At 36.7% G+C, this 25,533-nt stretch overlaps 3 protein-coding genes and 1 pseudogene across 9 annotated transcripts in view; 3 read left to right on the top strand and 1 right to left on the bottom strand.

Moving 5' to 3' along the window:
- The window catches only part of LOC110255239 (olfactory receptor 6C1-like), a 371,689-nt gene that overhangs the window by 134,048 nt on the left and 212,108 nt on the right, over window positions 1-25,533 (top strand). For 4 of the 7 annotated variants that reach the window (XM_084955875.1, XM_084955877.1, XM_084955873.1 and 1 more), the window contains one exon: window positions 11,925-11,997. The exons of the other annotated variants lie outside the window; for them this stretch is intronic. The gene's annotated coding sequence lies outside the window, so the exon portion shown is untranslated. The remainder of the gene's footprint in view (window positions 1-11,924; window positions 11,998-25,533) is intronic. 7 annotated transcript variants of the gene reach the window in all.
- LOC100627963 (olfactory receptor 6C2-like) lies at window positions 1,814-2,407 on the bottom strand. Its single transcript, XM_021091222.2, has one exon. The coding sequence runs from the start codon at window positions 2,405-2,407 to the stop codon at window positions 1,814-1,816; it is 594 nt and encodes a 197-aa protein (XP_020946881.2).
- On the top strand, window positions 13,618-14,574 carry LOC146403226 (olfactory receptor 6C70-like; annotated as a pseudogene).
- On the top strand, window positions 21,699-25,148 carry LOC110260569 (olfactory receptor 6C2-like). Its single transcript, XM_084957856.1, has one exon. It carries the CDS (start codon window positions 22,115-22,117, stop codon window positions 23,063-23,065), a length of 951 nt encoding a protein of 316 aa, XP_084813982.1. The 5' UTR covers window positions 21,699-22,114; the 3' UTR covers window positions 23,066-25,148.

Raw genomic sequence — 25,533 nt, 5'->3', positions numbered from 1 at the left:
CTACTGCAACATCGGATCCCTTAACCCACTGTACTGGGCTGGGTATTGAATCCATGCCTCCTCAGCAACCCTAGCCACTGCAATCAGATTCTTAACCCACTGTGCCACAATGGGAACTCCCTTATTTTAATTTTGAAATGGAAATTGCCAGTATCTACTTTAAATACCTAGGACATAAAAGTTTTTTTTTTTACATTAGACAAAATATAAGAATTAATAAATATACTTTTTAAAAAAATAGTTAAAATTTCCAGCAGGATTTAGTAAGAAGTATTCAATAATTTTTATCTTGGATGGTCTCTTCCTGTTAAGGTGGCTTTGCCCAAAAATGAAAGGCTGCTTGTATGCAAATGGAGGGCAGGCTGCTCTTGTGATGATGCAGCCAGAGAGCACTTATGAGACATTATGCAAACTAGACAATATTGTACATTTATGGCACAAAAAATAGTTTAGCACATTGATGGGCAGGCCAAGCAGATGGCCTTACCTAGAATTCAGTTGCCAATACAAATATATTGCTTGATTTTAAATTGTACATATACAACTTTGGGAGTTGTAAGTAAGTCTGTTTTTTTCAGGGAAGGTGGAGGCGAGATTCTGGATTTATAGAAATTGGTAAGCTGAATAAAATTTCCTGTGAAGTGGCCAGGCAATCGAATTCTCCATTTGCTATAAAACAGTGTTATGGTTCTAACTTTAGTTGTTAGTATGAGCTCTAGGTGGATAGAACAGGCAGAGTTTTCCAGGATCTCATCCTTTGAAATTCTGTTTTGAAGTACATTCAGGGACGAAGGGGAAGATTGCAGTAGGATGGACAAATTGCATTCTTTCACCAGGCCAAGTGTAAGAGTTATGCCTGGAAACAGCTGGGGAGATGAAGAGATTGTTAGTTGCTTAGCAACCTACCCCTCATTATTTTTTCCCAAATGATACAAAATTGTAAAAATGTACAAGTAAATTCTACACCAGGGGTGGGCAAACTTTTTCAGTCAAAGGCCAGGTAGTAAATATTTAAGGCTTTGGGGACCATGAGGTCTCTATTAGACTACTTCACTCCTCCATTAAAAGCAGCCAGAGGAGTTCCCGTCACGGCTCAGTGGTTAACGAATCCAACTAGGAACCATGAGGTTGCAGGTTCGATCCCTGGCCTTGCTCAGTGGGTTGATGATCCGGTGTTGCCATGAGCTGTTTCGTAGGTTGCAGACAGCTCGGATCCCGCGTTGCTGTGGCTCTGGCCTAGGCTGGCGGCTACAGCTCCGATTAGACCCCTAGTCTGGGAACCTCCATGTGCCACGGGAGTGGCCCAAGAAATGGCAAAAAGACAGAAAAAAAAAAAAAAGCCAGAGATATTATACAAATGCGTGGGAGTGGACGTGTTCCAATAAAACTTCATAAGAACCACTGATGTGTGTATATATAACTGAATCACTTTGTTATATAGCAGGAAATATCACAACATTGTATATCAAGTATAAGTCAATCAAATGTTAGGATCGGTGGTGGATAGATCTTACCCTCAGGCCTTAATTTTCTGACTCTTGATGTACAATGTGGTCCTAACTGCTAAGTTACTTCTAAGTCGTTTTCCCAAGTGTTCAGCAGGGGGCCTGTGGTGGAAGAGATGTTGACAGTGTCTCTTTATATTTATAATTGTGGTTGAGAGGGAGAGAATTTGTTCCATGTAGTTTCACAAATCAAGATTTGAAGGATTCATAAGAAGGTTAATCTTACTGAACTAGTTAGGATTTTCAGAAAAAAAATGTTGAGTAATAAATCCGTCATTTTCATTTGATTATTTAAATTCAGCTTGCTCTTACTTGTGTAGGATAGATGCAATTTTTTTGATTGTGTCATTGAAAGCTTGTTTCACTTGCTTGTTCCTCAAAGTATAAATAAAGGGATTCAACAATGGAGCAATAGATGTAGTGAGCACAGATGCTCCTTTGTTAATGTCCACCTCTTCTTTGGCTGAAGGCTTGATATAGATAAAAATACAGCTGCCGTAGGTAATGGAAACAACAATCATGTGAGAAGAACACGTGGAGAAAGCCTTCTTTCTTTGTGAAGCAGAAGGAAATCTGAGAATTGTCCTGATGATACATCTGTATGAACGAACAACACCTATCAGTGTAATGATGAATGTCACGACTGCACAGATTATAACCATCTGTTCTATGAGCCATGTATCTGAACATGAGATCTTAAAGAGAGGGGATGCATCACAGCCAAAATGATCAATGGCGTTGGAGTCACAGAATTCCAGCTGGAGGCCCACACTGAGTGGTGTGATGATGATCATCAACCCAGAGGTCCAGCAGCAGAGGATAAGGATGGTGCAGACTCTGCCGTTCATGATGCTCATGTAATGCAGGGGTCTGCAGATGGCCACATAGGGGTCATAGGACATGGCAGCCAGGAGAAAAAACTCGGTGGCTCCAAAGAGTCCAATAAAAAATATTTGGCACAGGCATTATAAGTCATGGTGTTGTCCCCACTTGATATACTGTACAGGAGTCTGGGGATACAGACTGTTGTGAATGAGATTTCTAAGAAGGAGAAGTTTCGAAGAAAAAAATACATAGGCGTTTTAAGATGAGAATCTGAGTGTAAGAATGATAATGGTCAGGTTCCCAGTAACGCTCAGCACGTAGGTAAGAAATAAGAAGATAAAAATCAGAACTTGTAGCTCTGGGTCCTCTGTAAGTCCCACCAAGATGAATGTTGTTATGACCGTGTGATTTCTCATTATTACCTTCGGTGTTCTAGGCGATGTGTGTGTAAAAAGTCAAAGAGAAACTACACAGAAGAAAGGAAATAATGAGTCAGAAAGAGGTGAAATAGAAAACAGAAAAAACAAGAGAGATGATTACTAGAATCCAAAGCTGATTCTTGGAGAGGATGACTAACATGGATAAACTGTGATGGAGACTGATCTGGAAAAAAGAGAAAAGATGAAATTTATCAGGGATGTGAGAGGTGACATCATTACAGATAATACAGACAATAAAAAGATTAAAATGGAATATTTTGAAAAAGTTCTGCAAAGTAGATTTGGCCATTTAAGTGAATGAACTAATTCTATGAAAAATATTATCTGCTAAAGCTACTTTAAAATGAAATCTCTAACCAATGTAGCCCTATCTCTAATGTTAAAGTAAATAAACGCATACTTAAATCATCCCACAAGAAGAACTGTGTTCTCAGGTAGCTGAATTGTAGATTTCTCCCAAACATTTAAAATCACATAGAAAAATACCAGCACTTTACCAATCCTCTCATACAGTTGTTGGAAGCAAATATTTAACATTATCTGATGGAATTTCCAATGTGCGTAGATAAGATATAAATGATAACCCTAATAAAAAAGGGAAGAGTAAAGGCTATACGTATATTTACAAATAAATATCAGGATACATTCTTTACTTATATTTCAAGGTCCTACTTGACAGAAGTTATTTACTCCCGTGATCCTCATAGAAGATACTATGATGATGTTGAAGGTACTTTCTTCCACAGGAGTTTGTATCATGCCTCCCTGACCCTTCAGTGCACCAATTTTTGAGCAGTAGAATGCAGTTGCTCAGGCTGGGTGTTTCATCAGCTCACCTGGTCACAGCTCCATGACTGTTCATTCAAATTTTTGCTAATATAGATCACTTACAAAATGGGAATTATAGACAAGTAACTCTAAGGTAATGAGGCTTTTAAAAAGTTCTGGATATGAGCTAAGAATAATTTTCTATTGTGTTGTATTTACTTGAACTTTTTGGTGGAAAGTCCCTTGATTGTGTGTGGGGGATACTGTTTTTTATTTTACTGATAGTACAGAGGGCTAACTACTTAGATGGTTGTCTAGATAGACTAGGATTAGCCTTTTGTCTGGATGTTGTGTTATTGGATGGTTAGTTTCAACCACAGCTGGCTCCTGAATACCTTCTTTGACCAAATTGTCTCCGATGGAACCTATGTAATGAAAGGCAGATTCAGATTCTCTAGACATTATCAGTGAGGACAAACACTGATGTAGGTTCATGGGTGAATAATTTGGTCTAAATGCTATTCCCTCTCCTGCTTTGTAGATCCACTGTTGAAATACTTACAGTAGCTCAAATTGAGAAACACAGGATCGTTTTCCCCTAGAGCCCACCTTCCTTCCTTCTTGTGATCATCCGTTCTTCATTTCCCGTTGTAACCTGTAGCAAAAGTCTCTACTGCCTTAACCCAAGATGAAAAACCACCTTTTTGTCCTTTTAGTCACATACTTCAGAAACATGTTTCAGAAACCTTCTGACAAGTTATATTGCAGGTGTATCTTACTAATTTGTATCAGCAATTTTTGTTTAATATGCCTAGATGTCAAAAATATCTGTTGTTAAAAAGACAAGATTTTCTAGATGAAATATCAAGCCAAGTTTTATTGAGTTGGAGAGGTATATTTAAGTATTTGAGAATATGTGTATCTGTGCACATGCACATGTGTCACTGTGGGAGCAATAGATGTTACATTATATGGCCGTCAATATTGACTGTATTATTGCCCACCCACTTAGCAAATTTATAAAACAAGCTTAGAAATTTCTTAATTGCTGCCATGATGAATATTCTTGAAAATGACATTCAAGAAGTGAACTCCCCATATCCTTGTGAACTCTTCAAATTAAAAAATACACATGCACATATTTCATATAAATGTACATTTGTATATGAATGTTTGTCTAATATAGATATACACTTAGGAAAGAGAGTGATTTTGATTATTTTTCTAAATTACAGAATAGAAAAAATTAATTTGAGAAATATGCACATACTTACACATTAATCTGTCATTCAGGCTTCAGGTTTTGTTTTCTCCCAACAGATTCTCTTAATTAAATAAGAATTATTAGTGGTGACATAGATTTAGCCTAGTGATTCTTTCTCTCTTAACTTTCACTCAAAGATAGCAGTGGAAATGCATCAATAATCTATATGAATTTCTATGTTCCTGTGTCTAACATTTACCATGAATGACTGCATCAGTCTAAATTTGAAAATGGACATTTCTGCATCATCTGAACTGCTAGATGGAAGGAAAGACTAGTAAACAAACACAAGAAAACCAGAAATTCTCTCTGATTCTCGAAACGTTGATGGTCTGATCCAGCAATTCGAACACAAAATGATTATCTGAAAAGTTTCACCACGGATGTGGCTGAGGATGCTTTCTTTATATGATCAACCTGGAGCAGATAAGAGCAACTAAGGTTAAAAAAAGGGTCCTTGAGGACCCGGCATCAAAGTCACTAATGAATGTAAAATATAATAATATAGAAAAACAAAACAAAAAGCTAACTAATGCACCTAGGAATTGGGACTGTGTCCTTGGAGACTGGAAGATGCATTCCTAACACACAAGGTCAGGATGCATCATCAGTCTACTAAATCTTTGCCAAAATAATGATCCAAATAATATTTTATTCATGTTAACTCAGTTTGTAATTGCTAATATTATAGCATAATTTCAAATATTTATTGGTAATTTGTGCTTTATTGATGAAAAGAACATGACTACCTTTCACTGATTTTGCATTAAAGTTATTTTTTAGTCCTTTCCAAGATCTTTGCACATATTCAGGATATTAAGTCTTTGCAAGTCTTAGAGTTTGCAAATCCGATTTTATGATTTGTTATTTAACATCTAATACAATTTATGGTTGGTGGTGATCAATTGGAAATTTGGTTACATTGTAGTAAAATATACTCACCTTTGTTTTATTCTTTCTGAATCTGTTGCCATTATGTGAGAAGCTTTACTGATCCTAATCTTGTCATATACTTCTATTTTATTCCAATTATTTTATTATTTTATGTTATGTTATTTGCATTAACTCTGCATCCAACATGCACCAGTCAAGCAGATAAGGAGGTTTCCACAGAAAATACTGTGTAGAAAGCTCACACAGTGAGGTGGGAGGGACACAGCCCAGGTGAGCATGGGATGGGGGAAATCAAGTGGAAAGGGTTTCATGTGTCATGAGGTTTTGAAATGGTGATTTCAAAAATTTTCCATTCCCTCTGTATGAATAATTTGGCATTAGAATGCTTCTGTTGTTTCTCTTTTTCAGTATACATCCATATTCACGTCACTATCCATACCAGTATGTGTACTTATATTTTTTGTCACTAAGAAATCTTTTTTAAAATATCACGATCCTTTGTTTTTATGGTAATTTTCTTTTTAGTACTCACCGTTTTGCAAATTTTGCCTTCAAGAAGGCTTGTGTTTCATTTTGGAATCCCACCTCAGTTGTGGAGCATAGTGATGCTATCAAAATGCTTGGATCTTTCAAAAGACAAAGCAAAAAAAAGTATATTAAGAAATCATTAGGGGGAGTTCCCATCGTGGCTCAGTGGTTAACGAATCTGACTAGGAACCATGAGGTTGTGGGTTCGATCCCTGGCTTTCCTCAGTGGGTTAAGGATCTGGCGCTGCCGTGAGCTGTGTTGTAGGTTGCAGATGCGGCTCAGCTCCCGCGGTGCTGTGTGGCTCTGGCATAGGCTGGCAGCAACAGCTCCAATTTGACCCCTAGCCTGGGAACCTCCATTATGCCGTGGGAGTGGCCCCAGAAAAGGCAAAAAAAAAAAAAAGAAATCATTAGGGAGTTCCCTGGTGGCCTAGTGGTTAAGAATCAGGTGTTGTCACTGCTGTGGCTTGGGTAACTACTGTTACGCAGGTTCATTTCCTGGTCCAAGAACTTCCATGTACCACAAGCATGGACAAAAAAAAAAAAAAAAAAAAAAAGAGAGAGAGAGAAAAGAAACCATTAGTTTACACTGCCGCTTCTAATTTCAATTCAACACCATTGAATTATTTTCCCATTCATGTTTGATTCCCTCCCACTTCTTTTTTTCCAACCTATGGTGACATTGCTGGTTTGCAACATCAGTATATTTCCTAATTTGCCCAATGCTCAAATTCACAAAAAATGAAATTGGAATTATCCAATCAGTACCGCCAATGATAACACACAAATTATATGAAGTTAAAGATGTGTTTGTAATCCTTTTACCCTTTAGGTTCTCCCGCATAGTATAAATCATCAGGCCATTTTATTTTATTTTTTGATTGGTATCATGTTTTTAAAATGTAGGTATAGTTTTTAATACTGTTGTTTTATATGTACATATGTCATGTATATATGATTCTTTTGCCTTAAAGGTTATTACAAAATATGTGCTTACAACATATTGAGGTGTTATACAGTAGATCCCTGTGTTACATAGTAGGTCCTGTTTTATACATAGTAGTGTGTATATGTTTATCCCAACCTCTCTCCGCCATCCCTTTCCCCCTTAGTAAACCTAAGTTTGTTTTCTATGTCTCTGAGTCTCTTTCGTTTTTGTAAATCAGTTCATTTGTATAAATGTATTTTTTAGATTCTTCCTGTAAGCAATATCATGTGATATTTGTCTTTCCCTGACTTACTTGGTATGATAATCTCTAGGTCTATCCATGTTGTTGCAAATGACATTATTTTTTTCTTTTCTATGGCTGAGTAATATTCCATTGTATATACAGAGAGATATATAGATATGGATAGATATATATCATCTTTATCCTTTCATCTGTCAGTGGACAGTCAGGTTGCTCCTATGTCTTGGCTATGGTAAACTGTGTTTCAGTAAACATCAGGGTTCATGTATCTTTTCAAATTAGAGTTTTCTCCAGATATAGGCCCAGTTGTGGGATTGTTGGATCATATGGCAGCTCTGCTTTTTGGTTTTAAAGGGATCTCTGTACTGTTCTCCATGGTGGCTATTTACATTCCCACCAACAGTGTAGGAGGGTTCCCTTTTCTCCACATTTATTATTTATAAACTTTTGATGATGACAAATCTGACTAAAGTGACCTGGTACCTCCTTGTACTTTTGATTTGCCTTCCTCCAATACTGAGCAATGTTGAGCATTTTTTTGTTTCATGTTCTTATAGGCCACCTGTATGTCTTTCTTGAAGAAATGTTTAGGTCTTCTGCCCCTTTTTTAATTGGGCTGTTTGTTTTTTGGTAATGTGCTATATGAGCTTTTTGTATATTTTGGAAATTAATCTCTTGTCAGTTGCGTTGTTTGCAAATATTTTCACCCATTCTATAGGGTGTCTTTTTGTTTTGTTTATGGTTTCCTTTTCTGTACAAAAGATTTTAAGTTTAATTAGGTACCAGCTGTTTGTTTTTGTTTGCATTACTCAAGGGGGTGGATCTGAAAAGACATCGATGCGATTTGTATCAGAAACTGTTCTGCCTATGTGTTCCTCTAAGGGTTTTATAGCATCGAGTATTTTATTTAGATCTTTAATCCATTTTGAGTTTATTTTTGTGTATGGTGTTAGTGTTCTAGTTTCATTCTATTACATGTCACAGTCCCGTTTCCTCAGCACCACTTACTGAAGAGACTGTATCTTCTCCATTGTGTATTCTTGCCTCCTTTGTCATAAATCAACCATAGGTGCATGGCTTTATTTACCAGAGCATGATATTTTAAAAAGTTACATACTAAATTATTTGTTTGTTTCTTTGTTTTCCACACCTTTGGTTTTTTATTCAATGTGAAATACATTTATTTCATTTAATTATATTTATCTTCAATTTCATTTTTTCTTATGATACTTTAAACTTTAATATGTATAAAAAACTTCATGATTTCATTTCTTTCAAATTTTGTCCATATATGATATGTACAAGAAATGTACATTTACATTGAAATGTAAATATTTCAGTTATTTTTATCATTAAAAATATTCAACATTTCAAATTTGAGGTTTGGTTAGAGGCACTGGATTATCTATCTATCTATCATCTACTTGTAATTTTACTATCCATTTACTTAATTAGAAGTATTGCATAATGGCTAACAAATTATACTTTGGAATCAAAAGATCTGATTGCAATCCTCTCTCTGTAATTTCTTAGTTTTGTTTTGACTGTGAGCAGGTAAAATGATTTCCCTAAATCTTTTTTCAAAAGCAAAAAAAAGTTCATAATTTTGTGTACTTTGCCTATTGAAGATTCAATTAAACAATGTTAAGACAGCAGTTAGCAAGGTACATCGTGCATAATAAGATGGGTGTGATAATAATGGTGGGTGTTATAATAATTAGTAGTTCTTCAAAAAACTTGAACATGGATGGGTGCACATCCTCAAAATATTCATGCTCAAATCATAGTATTATGCAGAAGTTCTAATTTTTTCTTAATATTAAACAGAGGTCTTTAAAAAAATAAATAGGTGTAGTAATATTTGTGGTAGGTATCCAGATGCTCCTCTCCTAGTGATAATTCACGTATTGAAAAAGGAAAAAACCTCAAAAGAAATTGTCTTAGCACATCTTCCATATGAACCAATATAAACTGCTAGTTTGCAGTGTTTAAATGACTCATTTGTTGGTGGCTTTTTTTTTTTCTTTCTTTCTGTTTTTTTAGGGCCACACCTGGGGCATATGGAAGCTGCAGCTGCTAGCCTATGCCACAGCCACAGCCACAGCAACACCAGATCTGAGCCACATCTGCCACATCTATACCACTGTGGCAGCACCAGATCCCCAGCCCACTGAAGAAGGCCAGGGATCAAATGCGCATCCTCATGGATACTAGTTGGGCTCTTAACCCGCTGAGCCACAATGGGAACTCCCTAAATGACTCTTTCAAAATGAATATTTTTTAACGCGAATAATCTTGGCCAGGGCCGTACCACCCTGAATGCCTGATCTCATATGACAATGTGGTAATTCTAGTGATATGTTATCATACTTGAAGCAGTAAGTTCGTTTTTAATTAAATGATAAAAGACAAAGGCCAAGTGGTGTTTTGTGTGCTCTTCTGAGTGTTTTTTCATCTTTCCTATTTCTCTTTAGAGACATCATCTCCTTAGGTTTCCTGTGGAAAAGCACTCACTCCTTTTAAATAATTTGAAACTAGCAGGTATTTCCCATGTTTCAAACTAGCTAATCATCTCATCTATAATAATCTTTATGAATGTTTGTAAAGTGGGATTAGTTGCACACAAATCTTAGGATTTATCTGGTATCAAAAAGAAGAGTTTATTATAAATCTTTATTATTCAAGACATAAATCCTACCATATATGTGATAGTGAAGAAAATGATTACTAAAATGGTCACACTTTAGCTCTCTGGAATTAATCTGAACAATTAATTTATATTGTTTTTCAGCCTACACAATTAAATAATGTTTTCCAGTAAATATGTTTGTCTTTTATTATGGGGATCCTTGATCATGTAGTGTAGAGGAAAAAAAAAATACCATCATATTCCACTAATGGTCAGTAAAACAGAGTCTTACTTTTCTTTTGTAAATTTAAGAGTAATTACAGCTATCATTGTAAATTACGTACAAGGAAAAGATAGAGATTTAGAGGTGATGTTTTATTATTTCTCTTTAGTAGAAATAGAATTTATTTCTCCTCATCTATTTGATGAGTCCGCAAATGCAAGAGCATGAAAGTTGAGCTATGCATTTGCACCCGTTTCCGATACTTAGCAGCTTAAGCCAGACTGCCCTGTGGAGTCGTGGAGGGAGTGATTATCACCGGACTGCTCTCCAGACAAACAGAACCTCAACAACCCCAAAAGTCCATCACACATAATAAAAATGGAGGATGTTTTTCCTGGACAATTGACTTCACATGTTTAATACATTTTTTAAAAATAGAAAAAAATAGCTCTTTAGGGAGTGCTAATTCTGATCAACATTTTAAACTAATTGAGCTATGAAAATTTGTCATTTATAATTCATGATTACCAAATTTGTACTGGTTGCTGAACAAATATCTGCCTCTTAATTTTGAAATTACTCTGATACTAATAGTAAAAGTAGAGGGATGTTCAGTATATTTTTCAGAAAAGTAGAAATTAGGGTAAGGGCAAGGACATAGTAACAAAATGAACAGGGCCCAAGGAAGATGAGATCAAGGAAGGAAATTTATTTATTTATTTTTATTTATTTATTTTTTTTGCCATTTCTTTGGGCCGCTCCCGCGGCATATGGAGATTTCCAGGCTGGGGCCGAATCGGAGCTGTAGCCGCTGGCCTACGCCAGAGCTGCAGCAACGCAGGATCCGAGCCGCGTCTGCAACCTACACCACAGCTCAGGGCAACACCGGATCGTTAACCCACTGAGCAAGGGCAGGGACCGAACCTGCAACTTCATGGTTCCTAGTTGGATTCGTTAACCACTGCGCCACGACGGGAACTCCAAGGAAGGAAATTTAGATTCATCTATGGTTCTCTAAGATCTACCATTTCCCAGCAGCCTGGAGCTAATTCACTGGACAGTTAGTATAAGAGGAAAAGAAATGTGCTAAGAAATATGAAATGAAAAACAATTTGCTAAAGTAATAAAATTGTTAATCTAAATGATTCATGAATTCCTATAATGAAGTACTGGGCCAACTGATATAGAAGGAAAAATATTATGTAGTCAGTAAAAAACAGAAAGCTTCAGAACAGGCAAAAATACTGATTTGCAAACAGTTTCTGAGAAGAAATGCAATTAAAAACTTTATTTACAAGAAAGAAAGCATTGTATATTGCATGATGTAGTTTATTTTTTCTTTCTATCAGTGTGTATGTTCCAAGATTGTTTGGAAACAGTCTATTGCAAAGATTAACAAAGATTTCTTCAGGGTAAGAGGAAAATAAAGGGCCTCACTAGATATATTTTAGCTGAAAATATGGCTTTAAAATATACAACCAATCAATAATCTGAAATTACTGAGTTTTTTTTTTGCCTTTTAAAAGTGATGAGTTAAAGAATTAAAAAAAGTTTTATTGAATGATTTCCTTTGATAGGATATTATTAATAAACATTTTTGATGAAAAAAATATATGTACTCTAATTTAATATATCACTGAAATAGTACCTTTTTCCAGATGCTGTTGTTTTTGTATATATTTGGGGAAGACCTACCTGAATTTACCATATGTATGCAGCTGTAAAAATAGGGTGAGTTTTTATAAACTTTTTTGTAATTTTATATCTAAAATATATTCAGAATATTTTAATGAGAATATATATCCATCAGAGTCCTTACTTCAGAGTGTAATTATCTGAATGAATAAATTATTTAAGGAACTCCTTGTTTTAAAATACTTAGCCTGTTTTTTTTTTTTTAACCATTCAACTCTGCCATGACCTCTAGCTTATATCTAATTTGGAAGTTGAATTGCTCTTTGAGAAAGGTAGGTTTCCATTATATGTCTTAGACATTTTTTTCTCTTTAGAAATTTGGTTGTTTTCCTTCATATCACTGAACTATTTATATCTTATGGTTGTAATAGTTTTGGTGTATTATCTTAGATGGTCTTTAAAAATTTATTCTTAAACAATAAAAGGCAGGTTCAAGCTTTCATCTTAAGCGTGACTTGTCCTTTTTCTCAGTAGCCATAACTGAGTTCTTCTTCCTCAGCTCTTTAGCTGCATTATTTGTGGATGGGCACAGTTGTGGGTTAGTTTGTAACTGCTAATAGGCCCCCAGCATTGCTATACTTCTATTCCATCCTTGGCCATCTGAGATTCTGAAAACCTGCAATTACAAACACAGTTGTCCCATCCAAACTTCCTACACCAGTGCCTCTTTAGATTCATAGTTACTGTTTGGGTGTATGAGTGTTTACTGGGAATGTGACATAGGTAATGTGATAAGACCATGATTTTTCACTCACACAAACCTACATCTGGAAAATAGGATTAGACTCGGTATCTGTATCTGAGTGGAGACTGTGATGGCACTTTCTGTGTTTTCTCTTTTCTTCTCATGACCTCCATTATGTGTGGCAAAATGTTGACGTTCTAAATATACTATTAATTTTTGGTAAATGTGTTTATATATGTTTTGTCTTCAGTTTCATTTTTTCCTTGATTCAGCTGGTATTTATTTTGTTATGATATTAGACACATACACTCTCTCTCTCTCTTTCTTTTTTTTTTTTTTTTTTTTTTTTTTTTTTTTTTTTTTGTCTTTTTAGGGCCACACCTGCAGCATATGGAAGTTGCCAGGCTAGGGGTCAAATCAGAGCTGTGGTTGCTGGCCTGTGCCACAGCAGCTCCAGATCTCTGCTGTGTCTGAACAGTTCACAGAATTTCCAAGAAGCTATAATTGGGCTCTAATCAAATGTCATTTTAATATGAAATCTAAAGTTTTGGAATTTAACTGTAGGTCTTAATTCTTTATTCTGGCATAATGATATTTTGATGAAGTTAATGATTAAAAATGAATGAACTATTTTTGAATCCTGAACCAAGAACTTATCTAACTTATTTAACAATGGACCAATTTGGAATCAGTTATAATTGACTGGAAGGTTGTATATAAGGCTAAAAAAATCAACCTTTTTAGGATTTTACAGGTCAATTCAGGATTTTGCAGATCAATTCCAAAACTGACTTCTGTAGTAACAGTTTTTACAGCACAATTCTGGACCGTATCTTTAACCTGATGTAAATGTATGTGTTAGTACACATGGATCGTTATATATATCATATCTTGGAAATAAATCTACTTATATGGTTTCTTATTTTTTTACCTTTTTATTTCTAGAATTTGTTTGAAATCACAAAAGAGAAATGACGGACCATACAAGGCAGATAGAGTTTGTCCTTCTGGGACTGACGGACAATCCTCAGTTACAGATTGTAATTTTTTATTTCTGCTTCTAAACTTCATGTTGAGCATGCTAGGAAACTTAAGCATCATTGCCTTCCCTCTACTGGGTTCTCATCTTAAGATCCCTATGTATTTCTTCCTCTGTTAATTTCTCTTTCTCGGAAATTTCCTTTACAAGTGCTTGCATCCCCAGATACCTAATCACCCTTGTAACCTGGGAAAAGACCATTTCTTATAATAGTTGTATATCTCAGTTGTATTTTTATATATTCTTGGGGGCTACAGAGTTTTTCCTTCTTGCAGCGATGTCCTATGACCGCAGTGTTGCCACCTGCAAACCTTTGCATTATACATCCATCACGAGCAGCAACATTTGTCAATCAGCTTGTACTCAGTTCTTGGGCACCTGGATTCTTGGTCATTTTCCCTCCACTGATTTTAAGTCTTAGCCCGAATTTCTGTGCTTCAAACGTTATTGGTCATTTTGCTTGTGATATTTCTCCCATCCTGAAACTTTCTTGCTCAGACACAGGTTTCCTAGAAATGATTGCATTTTCTTAGCTGTGATGACCCTCACTGTCACATTGTTGTTGGTTCTTCTTTCTTACTCTTACATCAAGAAGACAATTCTAAAATTCCCCTCAGCTCCACAAAAGAAAAAAGCCTTTTCTACCTGTTCTTCTCACATGATTGTTGTGTCCATCACTTATGGTAGTTGTATATTCATCTCCATAAAACCATCAGCAGATGAAAGAATCACTTTAAGCAAAGGAGTAGCTGTGCTCAACACTTCAGTCACCCCTTTGCTGAACCCATTCATTTATACTTTCAGGATCTAGCAAGTAGAACAAACCTTTGGAGATGCATTTAGAAAGATATTTTCTGCTTCAGAGAAGCAATACTGTTTACTGAAATAATTAACATGGAAACATAAAAGGGTGTCAAACAGAAAATTATTTTGACACTTTGAGTTTAAGAATTCATCTCTACTGTTTAATTATTTGGATCGCTTTAACTTACCTGATCTTAGAAACTCATTCCGTTCTAAACATTCTGAATTTAATTTTTTGTTCTTCATAGAAAGTGAATTCTTTCTATGTTAGAAATATAAAATTGCAAAGTTAATATTCTCTAATAGCATGTTAAAATAAAACAAATGGTTTTGATTGTATTATGGACTATCAGTTCTAGAAGAGCTGTACCTCTTAAGTAATTTAAATGAATGTACCATGTTTTGTTTAAAAGCCATTATTGTTTGAGATTCTTAAATAGGCTTTTGTCATGGTTAAACATGCTGAAGATGTTCCAAGAGATCCTACTCTTTAAAAGAGTGATGTAGAGAATTAATTTGTCAAGTGATTCTTTGAGATGTCAATTGTCAACATAGTAAGAAAGCATAACATCCCTTGAAATGAGGCACACAGTTCATCTGTGTGATTTTATATTAGTATTTATGTTGGATAGATTTTTCAAATTTCAGGAGATAATAAAACATGGTCTAATATGCAACTAGTTTATGTCTCATGCAGTCTTTTCCAAGAGCATATAAGAAAGTTAAATTGAACATGGCAATGAACATATTTAATACATAGGAATATATGATGAATTTCATGATGTCATATAATTATTCATTTTTAATTCTATACAAGTTTCCCACACTAAATCAAATATAAATTTCTCAAAATTCAAATGACTTCCTAAAGGATTAAATTATGTTTCATTTCCTCCAAAACTGGGGTGTGAATTTTTTTTTTCACTCCAAGTGTCAGGGCTAAGAACTCATAGATGTCACAACACTGTAGTTGTCCTAATGTTATGTCATACCAGTTGGTTTATACCACAGTGGCGATTAAACTCTTTGCACAAGATTCCATATTTTCCATTTGTATTTGTTCTTGTCTATTTCCATAGGTACCACACATTTCTCTAGTCAAATATCTTGAAAATATTTATCTGTTAATTATAATGACAATGGCAAAGAAAACATGAACGGATTAAATAAAATTGTTTTCCAGATTATTGATAGGTTCTGCTCTTCATAGTAAATTATAAGAAGGTAGGACTTTTAGAAAGATACTTGCAAGATTAAAAAGACTGTTTCTTAAACATCAAGATAATGATTGTTGCCATCAGTCTGCCTGGAATAACTGGAGAGATAAATGTGTAGAGTAATGTCTGCATAAACTTCTCATAATTATTCATTATCTCTACAGCCTCATTGAATAAGAGGTAAAGCTTATTTCACTTGGTATGAAAATCTCTAGTTGCCTCCATGTTGCTGTACACGGCATTATTTTGTCTTTTTTATGGCCGAGTAGCATTCTCTTGTAAATATGTATCATATCTTCTTAATCCATTCACCTGTTGATGGAAATGTTGACTGTTTCCGTGGCTTGGCTATTGTGACCAGTGCAGCAATGAACATAGGGGTGCATGTATCTTTTCGAGTGACTGTTTCGTCCAGAAATATGTCCAAGGGTGGGCTTGCTGGGTCATATGGTAGTTCTGTAATCAATTTTCTGAGGAACCTCCATACTTTTTTCCATACTGGTTATACCAATTTACATTCCCACCAACAGTGAATGAGGGTTCTCTTTTCTCTACATGCTCTCCAGCATTTATGTGTTGACTTGTTAATGTTGGAAATTCTGACATTGTAGTTTTAATGTGCATTTCTCTAACAATGAGTGATGTTGAGCATTTTTTCATGTGCCTACTGACTAACCTTATGTCTTTGGAGAAATGTCTTCTTAGGTCTTTGCCCATATTTCAATTGGGTTTTTTGGTTTTGAGTTGTATGAGTTTTTTGAATATTTTAGAGAAGCAAACTGGGACATTAGGAATCGATAAGCATTGGGGTCCTACTGTACAGCACAGAGAACAATGTCCAATCTCTTGGGTTGGAAATGAAGGAAGATATTATGAAAAAATATTAAAAGAATGTACATATATATATGACTGGGTCACTCTGCTGTACAACAGAAATTGAATAAACATTGTAAATCAACTATAATTTAATTTTAAAAGTGTTTCCAAAAAGGAAAAAGAAGTAAAGCAACGTGTTATATACTCCACTTTCAGCTCTGATGCAGGTAGTCTGCCCCTAAATGTCAGTAACACATCTCCCATCCAACATCCTCTTGTAATATGACTTTGACACTCCTTCCAAGGAGAAGTAGAATTTAAATGCCTTCCTTTGAATTTGGACAGAAGCTGGTGACTACTCTAACCAGTAGAGTTGGTACTGTGTCATACAAGTTTAGGTCATTAAAAAAATATGGCTCTTGTCAAATCCCTCTATTTGGGGAACTTACATTTGGAGCCCAATCACCATGCTGTGAAGAAGCCCTAAGTGGCTCTGAAGGGAAACCACATGGAGAAGTGTGTGTTTGAAGACCGACCCTGAAACTGAGGCCTCACCCTGACAGCCAGGTTCATTGAGCTGCCAGACATGTGAGTGAAGGTGTCTTAAGAGGATTCCCGTTCTCAGTCTTCAGGTTTTTCCTATGAGGCCCCAGTCACCATAGAACAGAAGTAAAACCTGGTGTACACTCGGTATAAATTCCTGACAACAGGATCTGTGAGCATAGGAAATGGTTGCTTTATGCAATAAAGTATTGAAGTGATTTTTAGTGGTGATCTCCTGGCCTATAAGTGCTTACAATCGATGGAAATCTTACCCAAAGTAATCCACAGCTAAAAGAAACCTGCAGTTGATTAAATGATCAATGTTAATAATTAATAGGAATGTAGCTTATATTTGTCAAAACTCACCAAATTGGATACTTAAGATTTTTATATTTCTCCATGTGTAAAGTTGGAAAACCCCTATATATCCTAGCTCCCCGACTTGCCTTCTCAGAGCAGTTTGTTTCTCCGGGCTATTTGAGATGTTCCCTCTGGGGCTATAGGCCTCATTTTGTCCTGAATAAAACTCAGCTCACAACTCTCATGTTGTGCGTTTTTTTTTAAGTCAACACTGTGATCCAGCTTATGTATTGTATAGATCAAATCCTCATTTTGTTGTGGGAATTTGGCCTCTGTCTGTTGGTGCTGTGTTGAAATGCAGAAACAGAGTTTTGGGTAAAGGAGAAAAAAATAGCTTTTATTGCTTTGCCAGGCAAAGGGGGGGCGGTTCCCAGCAGGCTAATGCCCTAAAGACTGTGCCCCCCATTAGAAAGAATTGCAAGGATTTTTTTAGTAAAAAGGAGATAAACAGGTTTTCATATAGGAATCAGGGTTGGGACAAACATACATTCTTTCTTTGGGGAAATCTTAGTCATCAAAGCTGATGTCAGGAGATCTCGGTATGGTCATGATGGCTGTCTTCTGGGTTGTTGCCTAGAATAACAGTACTTGGGAAAAGGGCATATTGCTCAGAGAAGAGAACAAACTAGGAAAGTCCCTGCAAAACCTCACGTGCTATTAATCTTTAACCCACAGGCAACTGTGCTCAGGGTGCCTGATCTTTAGCTTATGGGTGATTGTATTTAGGGTGCAATTAAGTCAGGGAGAGGGACAAGTAAGGAGTCTAAGCTGTTCGGTTTTAAAGTATTCTTTTCTAAAAGAAGCATAAGGAATTTAACTTTTCTCTTAGGTGTATGTGATGTCTATATTATTTTGTCTATTCCTTGAGAGGGAACCGGGATCCTGCCCCAAGGCTGTACTATTGCTTGATGGTTCCTCCGTTGTGTTTGCATCCTCTTCCTTCCCTGATCAGCAGCTGTCTCAACCTGCCCCTGGGATCTCAGGGAAGGTCGTGGTGGCTGAATGAGGCCCATTTCCTAAGAGCAAGTGATGGAGGACACAGAAAGGCTTTTACGCCCTGGAACCCCTCCAGGCTGTGCTCAGTTTCAATTTCATATACTCATTTCTTTTTCTGCTTGTTCCGTTAATTACTAAGAGAAATATAATAAAAGCTTACTACTCTGGGAGTTCCCTCTATGGTACGTCTTAGGTGGAAAATGAAACAGGGCCTAAAAGAACAAAAACATCAGCATAACCCAGCTGAATCCAGACTTGCGGATTCCTTCTTATTGAATAGGCCCTTGTAATGGATTGAGTTTCCTAAAACGAAGATAGCCCCAAGGCTGTAGACTACAAGGCTCAACAAAATGACCTGTGTATAAAAAAAAAAAAAAAAAAAACAACCAAGTACTCCCCTGTGGCTGTGGGGGCAGCACTGAGTCTTGCATGCTCAGAGCTCCAGACCACTCTGTTGGTAAATAAATAAACCCTACTTGCAATCTTACTGCTCCAGCCTCTGCCTCCTTCTTCCTGGCTGATCTAACAGTGCAGTGGGTTAAATGATCTTGCATTGTCTCGGAGGCAGCTTGGGTTCCTCTCCAGCCTGGCAAGTAGGTTAAAGATCCAGTGTTACTGCAGCTCTGGTGTAGGTTGTAGATCACAGCAATGGCTCAGATTTGATCCCTGGCTTGGGAACTTCCATATACCCTGGATGTTGCCAAAAAAGAAAAACAAAACAAAACAAAAACTTGTTGCTCTGTTTCAACCTCTGGCTGTTAAACCTTGAAGATTTTTACACAAATACACACACACACAGAGACACCTTGTAAATATATATAAGAATTGTTTTGTCTTTATCTGAATTCCTGGCACAGAGCTCCTAAAACTCTTTGAATTTTCTGATTGATAGGGGTGTATTTTGTTACCCTGAGTTTAAGCCAAAAAGGAGACTTAGGGTAGGGACCCTAGGTAGCTTCAGAATAGGGCTGGTCATTAGAAAGACCCAGTGACTAGAGGACTGAAACTTTCAGCCCTGTCCACTGATCTCTGGGGAGGGTGGGCAAGAGATGGTGATGATACTTAAATACTATAAAAGGGAGGAGTTTCCAGGTTAGTGAACACATTGAGTGCTGGGAGGGTTGAGCCAGGAGATGGCATGGATACTATGCCTCTCCATTCCCCACACCTCGCTCTTCCACCTGGCTGTTCCAGAGACTCATCTTTTATAATAAACTAGTCGGAGTAAGTATAGCAGTTACATAGTACTATAGGCAATATTTAGAAGAACAAACACCAAGATAATTTTCTTTCTGGAATTGACAGTTTCTATGTTTTTTCTAGTTTTTAAAATCTGTTTTTGAATTTTTCTATATTAAATATTTTTATGGATATAATTTTAGATAAGATGGCTATCTTCCTATTGCATTGCATAAACCATGTGTGAACAAATAATTAACAAGATTCTGATTGGTCACTGGAATCATTTTTTTTTTGAATTGTTTAGATTGCATTTATTACTATGATTTCATCTTTTTCTCTCTAAGGAAATTATCCTCATTGGTGCTTGGCCTAGGGCTTTTTTTTGGAGGGGGGAGAATAAATTACATTTTAAATTCAATAGAGAGTTTTGAATGAGGTCCTCCAAGGATGTTTTAACTCAGTTTTCTTCTCGCCTATTACAGTTGAAGGAAATAAATTCTTTGACCAGAGAAAATGAGAACGTCTGCTTTTGCAGAGGCGTAAAGGCTTTTGAATTCCTCCTTGCTCTTTGGACTTTATCTTCTTTCAGTTACTCAGAGTGCACAGAAGTATGTCTTAATTTTAAAGTAGGATCATATTTCTTATAAGTTTAGAGATACACATATATATAAATACATAGTGACCACTGGTTTCTGGGGGCAGGGGACTAGGAGTGCACTTCGATAATCATACTGGTCCTTTTTTGTTAATCTGTGAAGCTCACTAAGGTCATCTGGGGTAGAGTTTTCTGGTGAAACAGTGAAGAATGTCCAAGGTCAGTCATGGGATGTTTTCCAGCAGGCACATTCGCACAGGTAATTTATACAGCATGTGTTTGTGATTATGTTTCCTTCTAGTAAAAAAAAAAAAAAAAAAAAAAAAAAAAAAAGAATTACTAACTTCAGTATTTCTTTTTGATATTTTATTAAGAAATCCAGTTATTCCTGAGATTATTCATAGAGTTCATGAATCTTCCCTAATTGAAAATACGCACAGGGCTCATTTTATGTATCATGTTGATACAATCCCACATACAGTGATTGATCCACACACAGGAAACGTTTTCCTAATCTTTCTCTCTCTTTCTTTGTCTGTCTCTGTCTTTCATTTATCTATTATGTGTACATGATACAGGTACGTATTTGGGGAGTGGTCTTAATACTCCATTGAAAGATAAATTAAATAGAAAAGAATTGCATTCATAATGAGAGGTAAATTATATGCTTGGAAGATATTTTATTTTTGAGTGTGTAGATTAATATGTTTCCTAAAATAAAAACTATATAAATGTTTGTCACTTCCTACTAGTATTTTTATTCTTTCCTTTTAAAATATAGGCCATACCAGAGAAAATTTGTATGCTGATGATATGAATCTAGAAAAGTAGAAGAAATTGGTGTGTGTGTGTGTGTGTCTGAGAGAGAGAGGAGGGGAAGAGAGAGGGTTTGGGGGGGTACAGAGAAGAGAGATAATGCTTCTTCTAATGCCTTCTTGAGCTAATGAAAGATTGGCTTCAGGAGAAAAAAATGTATACTGTTAATTATTTGCAAAGTACAATTATATACATGTTACATGGTTTCTCTCATTTAAAGCTGACCCTAACCCCATAATGCAGTATTCCTGGGGATCCAGTTTACAGCTTGGGAAACAAGGAGTACACAGAGATCAAATAACTTGCCCAAGGTCACGAGGCTCACAGAGAGATAGGACTTGGTCCCAGACAAACTGTTCCAAGGTCCATACGCTTAACCGCTGGGTGTTACTGTGAGACCTCTGTTGTCTAGAAGGAGGGAAAGCAAAGTTGTCTTGATATCCTTCAACTATTTATACCTTTCGACCCTTTAAAGAATTAAACTAAAATAATCATGCATGTAAGCCCTTTGCTGAGGAGAGTCGTGGAAATAAAGGAATAACAGAGGAACTTAGAGAAATTTAGGAGAAAGGGCCATTGAATGACTTATTTTCTGGGAGAAATCTGACGTGAGGGCTCTGAAGAGATTATGCACCCAGACCATAATCCCATCCTCAGTATATGCATTTTCTCAGGTAACACAACTTGAAGCAAAGGAATTTTAGGATTTAGCTTTTGAGTGCAAGTGTTGAAAAACACTCTGTGACCCATACAAGTATAGCTGAGAAGCGGCCAACTCCTGATCCAACAGGAGAAAGCTCAACCAAAATAGGAACTTAAAGTGAGTTGGAAACAGAGCTGTGAACTGGGAAATCCTAGAATATGGAAAACAATTTCAATAGCAGTAATCTTCAAGAGAAACTTCCCATCAGCTTAGCCTCCCTGTGGTAGATTTCAATGGACTTGAGAGAATTCCCTCATCAAAACCTGATCACGAAGTTACACAAGGAAGTGTGTGTGTGACTGGATTTGTTTGGTGTTGGTAGATGCTGTCTGATTCGGTCATATTTTGATGTTGCTTCTCAGATTGTGTTTCTGTGACTGTTATGTGAAGATTGGGCATGAAGTCAGTGATGAGAAACCATTCAGCCATAAGAACATTTGTCATACTCGGTTTGACAGGTGACCCACAACTGGAGATTCTGGCCTTTATCTTTCTGTTGATCGCATACATGTTCAGTGTGATTGGGAATCTCACCATAATTTCTCTAGTCTTGGTGGATTCTCATTTAAAAACAGCTATGTATTTTTTCCTTCAAAATTTCTCTTTCTTAGAAATCTCATTCACAACTGCCTGTGTGCCCACCTATCTGCACATCATATCAAGTGGGGACAAAACCATCACCATCAGTGCCTGCTTCAGCCAAATCTTTTTTATCATCCTCTTTGGAGCTACAGAATTTTTCCTCTTGGCAGTGATGTCTTATGACCGCTACGTGGCCATCTGCAAACCCCTGCATTACATGAGCATCATGAACAGCAGAGTGTGCAGGAATCTCATCCTCTGTTGCTGGGTATCTGGCTTATTGATTATCCTACCACCCTTTGGCCTGAGCCTCCGTCTGGAATTCTGTGACACTGTTATTGACCAATTTTTCTGTGATGCTTCTCCAATCCTGAAGAATTCCTGTTCAGATACATGGTTCATAGAGCAGCTGATTGTATTCTCTGGCGTGTTGACTTTGATAGTGACCCTTGTGTGTGTTGTTCTGTCCTACATATACATCATCGGGACGGTCCTAAGATTTCCGTCTGCCCAGCAAAGGAAGAAAGCCTTTCTCACCTGTTCTTCCCACATGATTGTGGTTTCCATGACCTATAGCAGTTGCATCTTTATGTATATTAAACCTTCAGCCAAGGATGAAGTGGCCATTAATAAGGGAGTATCTCTGCTCCCTACATCTGTTGCCCCTTTGTTGAACCCCTTCATTTATACCCTGAGAAATAAACAAGTAAGGCAGTCTTTCTATGACACCTTTAAAAGACTTGCCAATGTTTCAAAGAAATTTTGATTGAGATATATTTCAATCTTCACATTGGGAATTCAAATTAAAACATAAATGTCAACCTATTGATGGAAACTGAGGCACTGGGGTTGTGCAATCCCCTAATGTTGAGGAGCAATAGAGAGTTGAGAAGCAAGTCAGAACCTTGATAGTCCTGGCATCATGCAGGTGGACAGTTCTCTACTTTTCTGAAACTTCTGTCACCTCATTCCACATTTCAATGCATTCTTTTTAGTTTTCTCAAATATACATTAGTCATTAGTCTTCTGTATTGAATCTATTCTATGTTGTGCTTTCCCCTCTTTGTAACACGACCTCTTTCAAATCACTTTCCATTTTCAACAGGATAAAAAACATTGATTCTTAGGAAATATAAGCTCCTTCCATCTTTAGATCTGCCTCATTAACCCTGCCTCATGATAAATACTTGGGTTTTCAAAAATTATAATAAATAATATTCCTTGCCTCTGCTAATCTGAATTTATTAAAACATATGCCCCCCAATCATAACATAAATACAAACATAGCCAAATAGTCTTTAAAGATAATTGACAGACTTCCTCTTCTGATCACAGGCATACCTTGTTTTGCTGTGCTTTGCTTTAATTACACTTTGCAGATATGGCATTTTTAACAAATTGAAGGTTTGTAGCAAGCCTTGTCAAATGATGGTTAGCATTTCTTAGCAGTTAAGTATTTTTAAATTAGGATATGCACATTGATTTTTTTAGACATAGTGCTATTGAACACTTCATAGGATTTTTTTTGTTGTTGTTTTTGTCTTTTTTTTTTTTTTGCTGTTTCTTGGGCCGCTCCCGCAGCATATGGAGGTTCCCAGGCTAGGGGTCAAATCAGAGCTGTAGCCGCAAGCCTACGCCAGAACCACAGCAACGCAGGATCTGAGCCATGTCTGCAACCTACACCACAGCTCACGGCAACGCCGGATCCTTAACCCACTGAGCAAGGGCAGGGACCGAACCCGTAACCTCATGGTTCCTAGTCGGATTCGTTAACCACTGCGCCATGATGGGAACTCCACTTCATAGGATTTAGTATTGTGTGAGCATAACTTTAAAATGCACTAGGAACAAAAAAAATTTTGTGACTCCTCTTATCATGATATTTACTTTTATTACAGTGTTCTGGAACTGAACGTGCAATATCTCTGAGGCATGCCTGTAATTGTCTCAAAAACAACTAGCCAATATGGGTAAAACACAGAAATTAGTGACTTCGAGACATCAGACTGAGTTTGAAACAATGGGGCCCATAGAGGCTGAGATTCTAAAAAGGGCAGAACTGTGGAAGGATGGACTGATTGTAAATAGCTCCTTTTGCCCTCGAGACCATTTTCAGATTCATGACTGTGGTGGATTAAAGAAATTTTTCAGTTTCTTTGTAAGTTCCTGATCAAAAAACAGTTTCTTTTCTCTTCTTTTAATTTTGACTGGTTCTTTGACTCGATGTTGACCATTGGAATGTTGTAGATGTGAAGTTGTGTCCCTTCATAGATTAGGTCATTGGAGACGTGTAGCTTCTATCTTCTTTTTTGGAACATATGCTCTAGAAGAGTCCAGGAGTTATGTGAGAAGCTCATATACCCTGAGACTGCCATGCAGTGGAAGCCCAAGCTGGCCAGAGACACCTATGATTAGCCCCCATCTCATCCAGCCATCTTCGCTGTAGTGACACGTGTCTCAGAAGTCATCTTGGATATCTGCTCAGTTGAGTCTTTACATGCGGTCAACACTGGTTACAACAAAATGAAAGACCCACTTGAGAGCCACTCAGCTATCCCCATTCACTCTTATAACTATTAGTGATAAAATTTTGTCTTATGCACTAAAATTTGGGGTGATAAATTGCACAGCAACAGATACTCAAAAAACAGGGTAGAGGGAACATGCTTTGCCTGCTTAGTGGACTACAGGGAACCAGCAGAACACTCCATGATCTCCTAAGGCTAGAGAAAACATATTGGCTACTGGAGAAACAGAAAGGAAAAATCTCAAACTGTAGAATTTTGGAGATTTTTCCTTTCTGTATGTACAGCATATTAAAAAAATTATTAACCAAAATCTTAAAAAAATGAAGCCTATTTATAGAAATAATGGATCAAAAACAATTTAAGCACCAATGAAAATATATTGTACTTTCAAAGAATATAAGGCTTATAGTAATGTGGAGTTCCCATGGTGGTGCAGCAATAAGGAATCAGACCAGTATCCATGAGGTTGCTGGTTCTATCCCTGGCCTTGTTCAGTGGGTTAAGGATCTGGCATTGCTGTGGCTGTCGTAGGTCGCAGCTACAGCTCCTTTCTACCCCTGGGCTGGGAACCTCCATATGCTGTGGGTGTGGCCCTAAAAAGACAAAAAAAAAGTGTTAGTAGGGGAAATACATGTGGTGATAAGACTATGATTGATTAAGAAAGCTAGTTTTCAATCATACTGATAAGTGCGTGACATTTTATGTA

Source organism: Sus scrofa, chromosome 5 (assembly GCF_054392235.1).
Source record: "Sus scrofa isolate SSC_HxYL_T2T_F1_AM1 chromosome 5, Sscrofa_HxYL_maternal_Yorkshire_Landrace_v2.0, whole genome shotgun sequence".
Classification (NCBI taxonomy): domain Eukaryota; kingdom Metazoa; phylum Chordata; class Mammalia; order Artiodactyla; family Suidae; genus Sus; species Sus scrofa.
This window is presented reverse-complemented; position numbering and strand designations above follow the sequence as displayed.

Excerpts from the sequence above, each read along its gene's own strand:
- LOC100627963 (XM_021091222.2), bottom strand. The coding sequence starts at position 2,407 with ATGTCCTATGACCCCTATGTGGCCATCTGCAGACCCCTGCATTACATG.
- LOC110260569 (XM_084957856.1), top strand. The coding sequence starts at position 22,115 with ATGAAGTCAGTGATGAGAAACCATTCAGCCATAAGAACATTTGTCATA.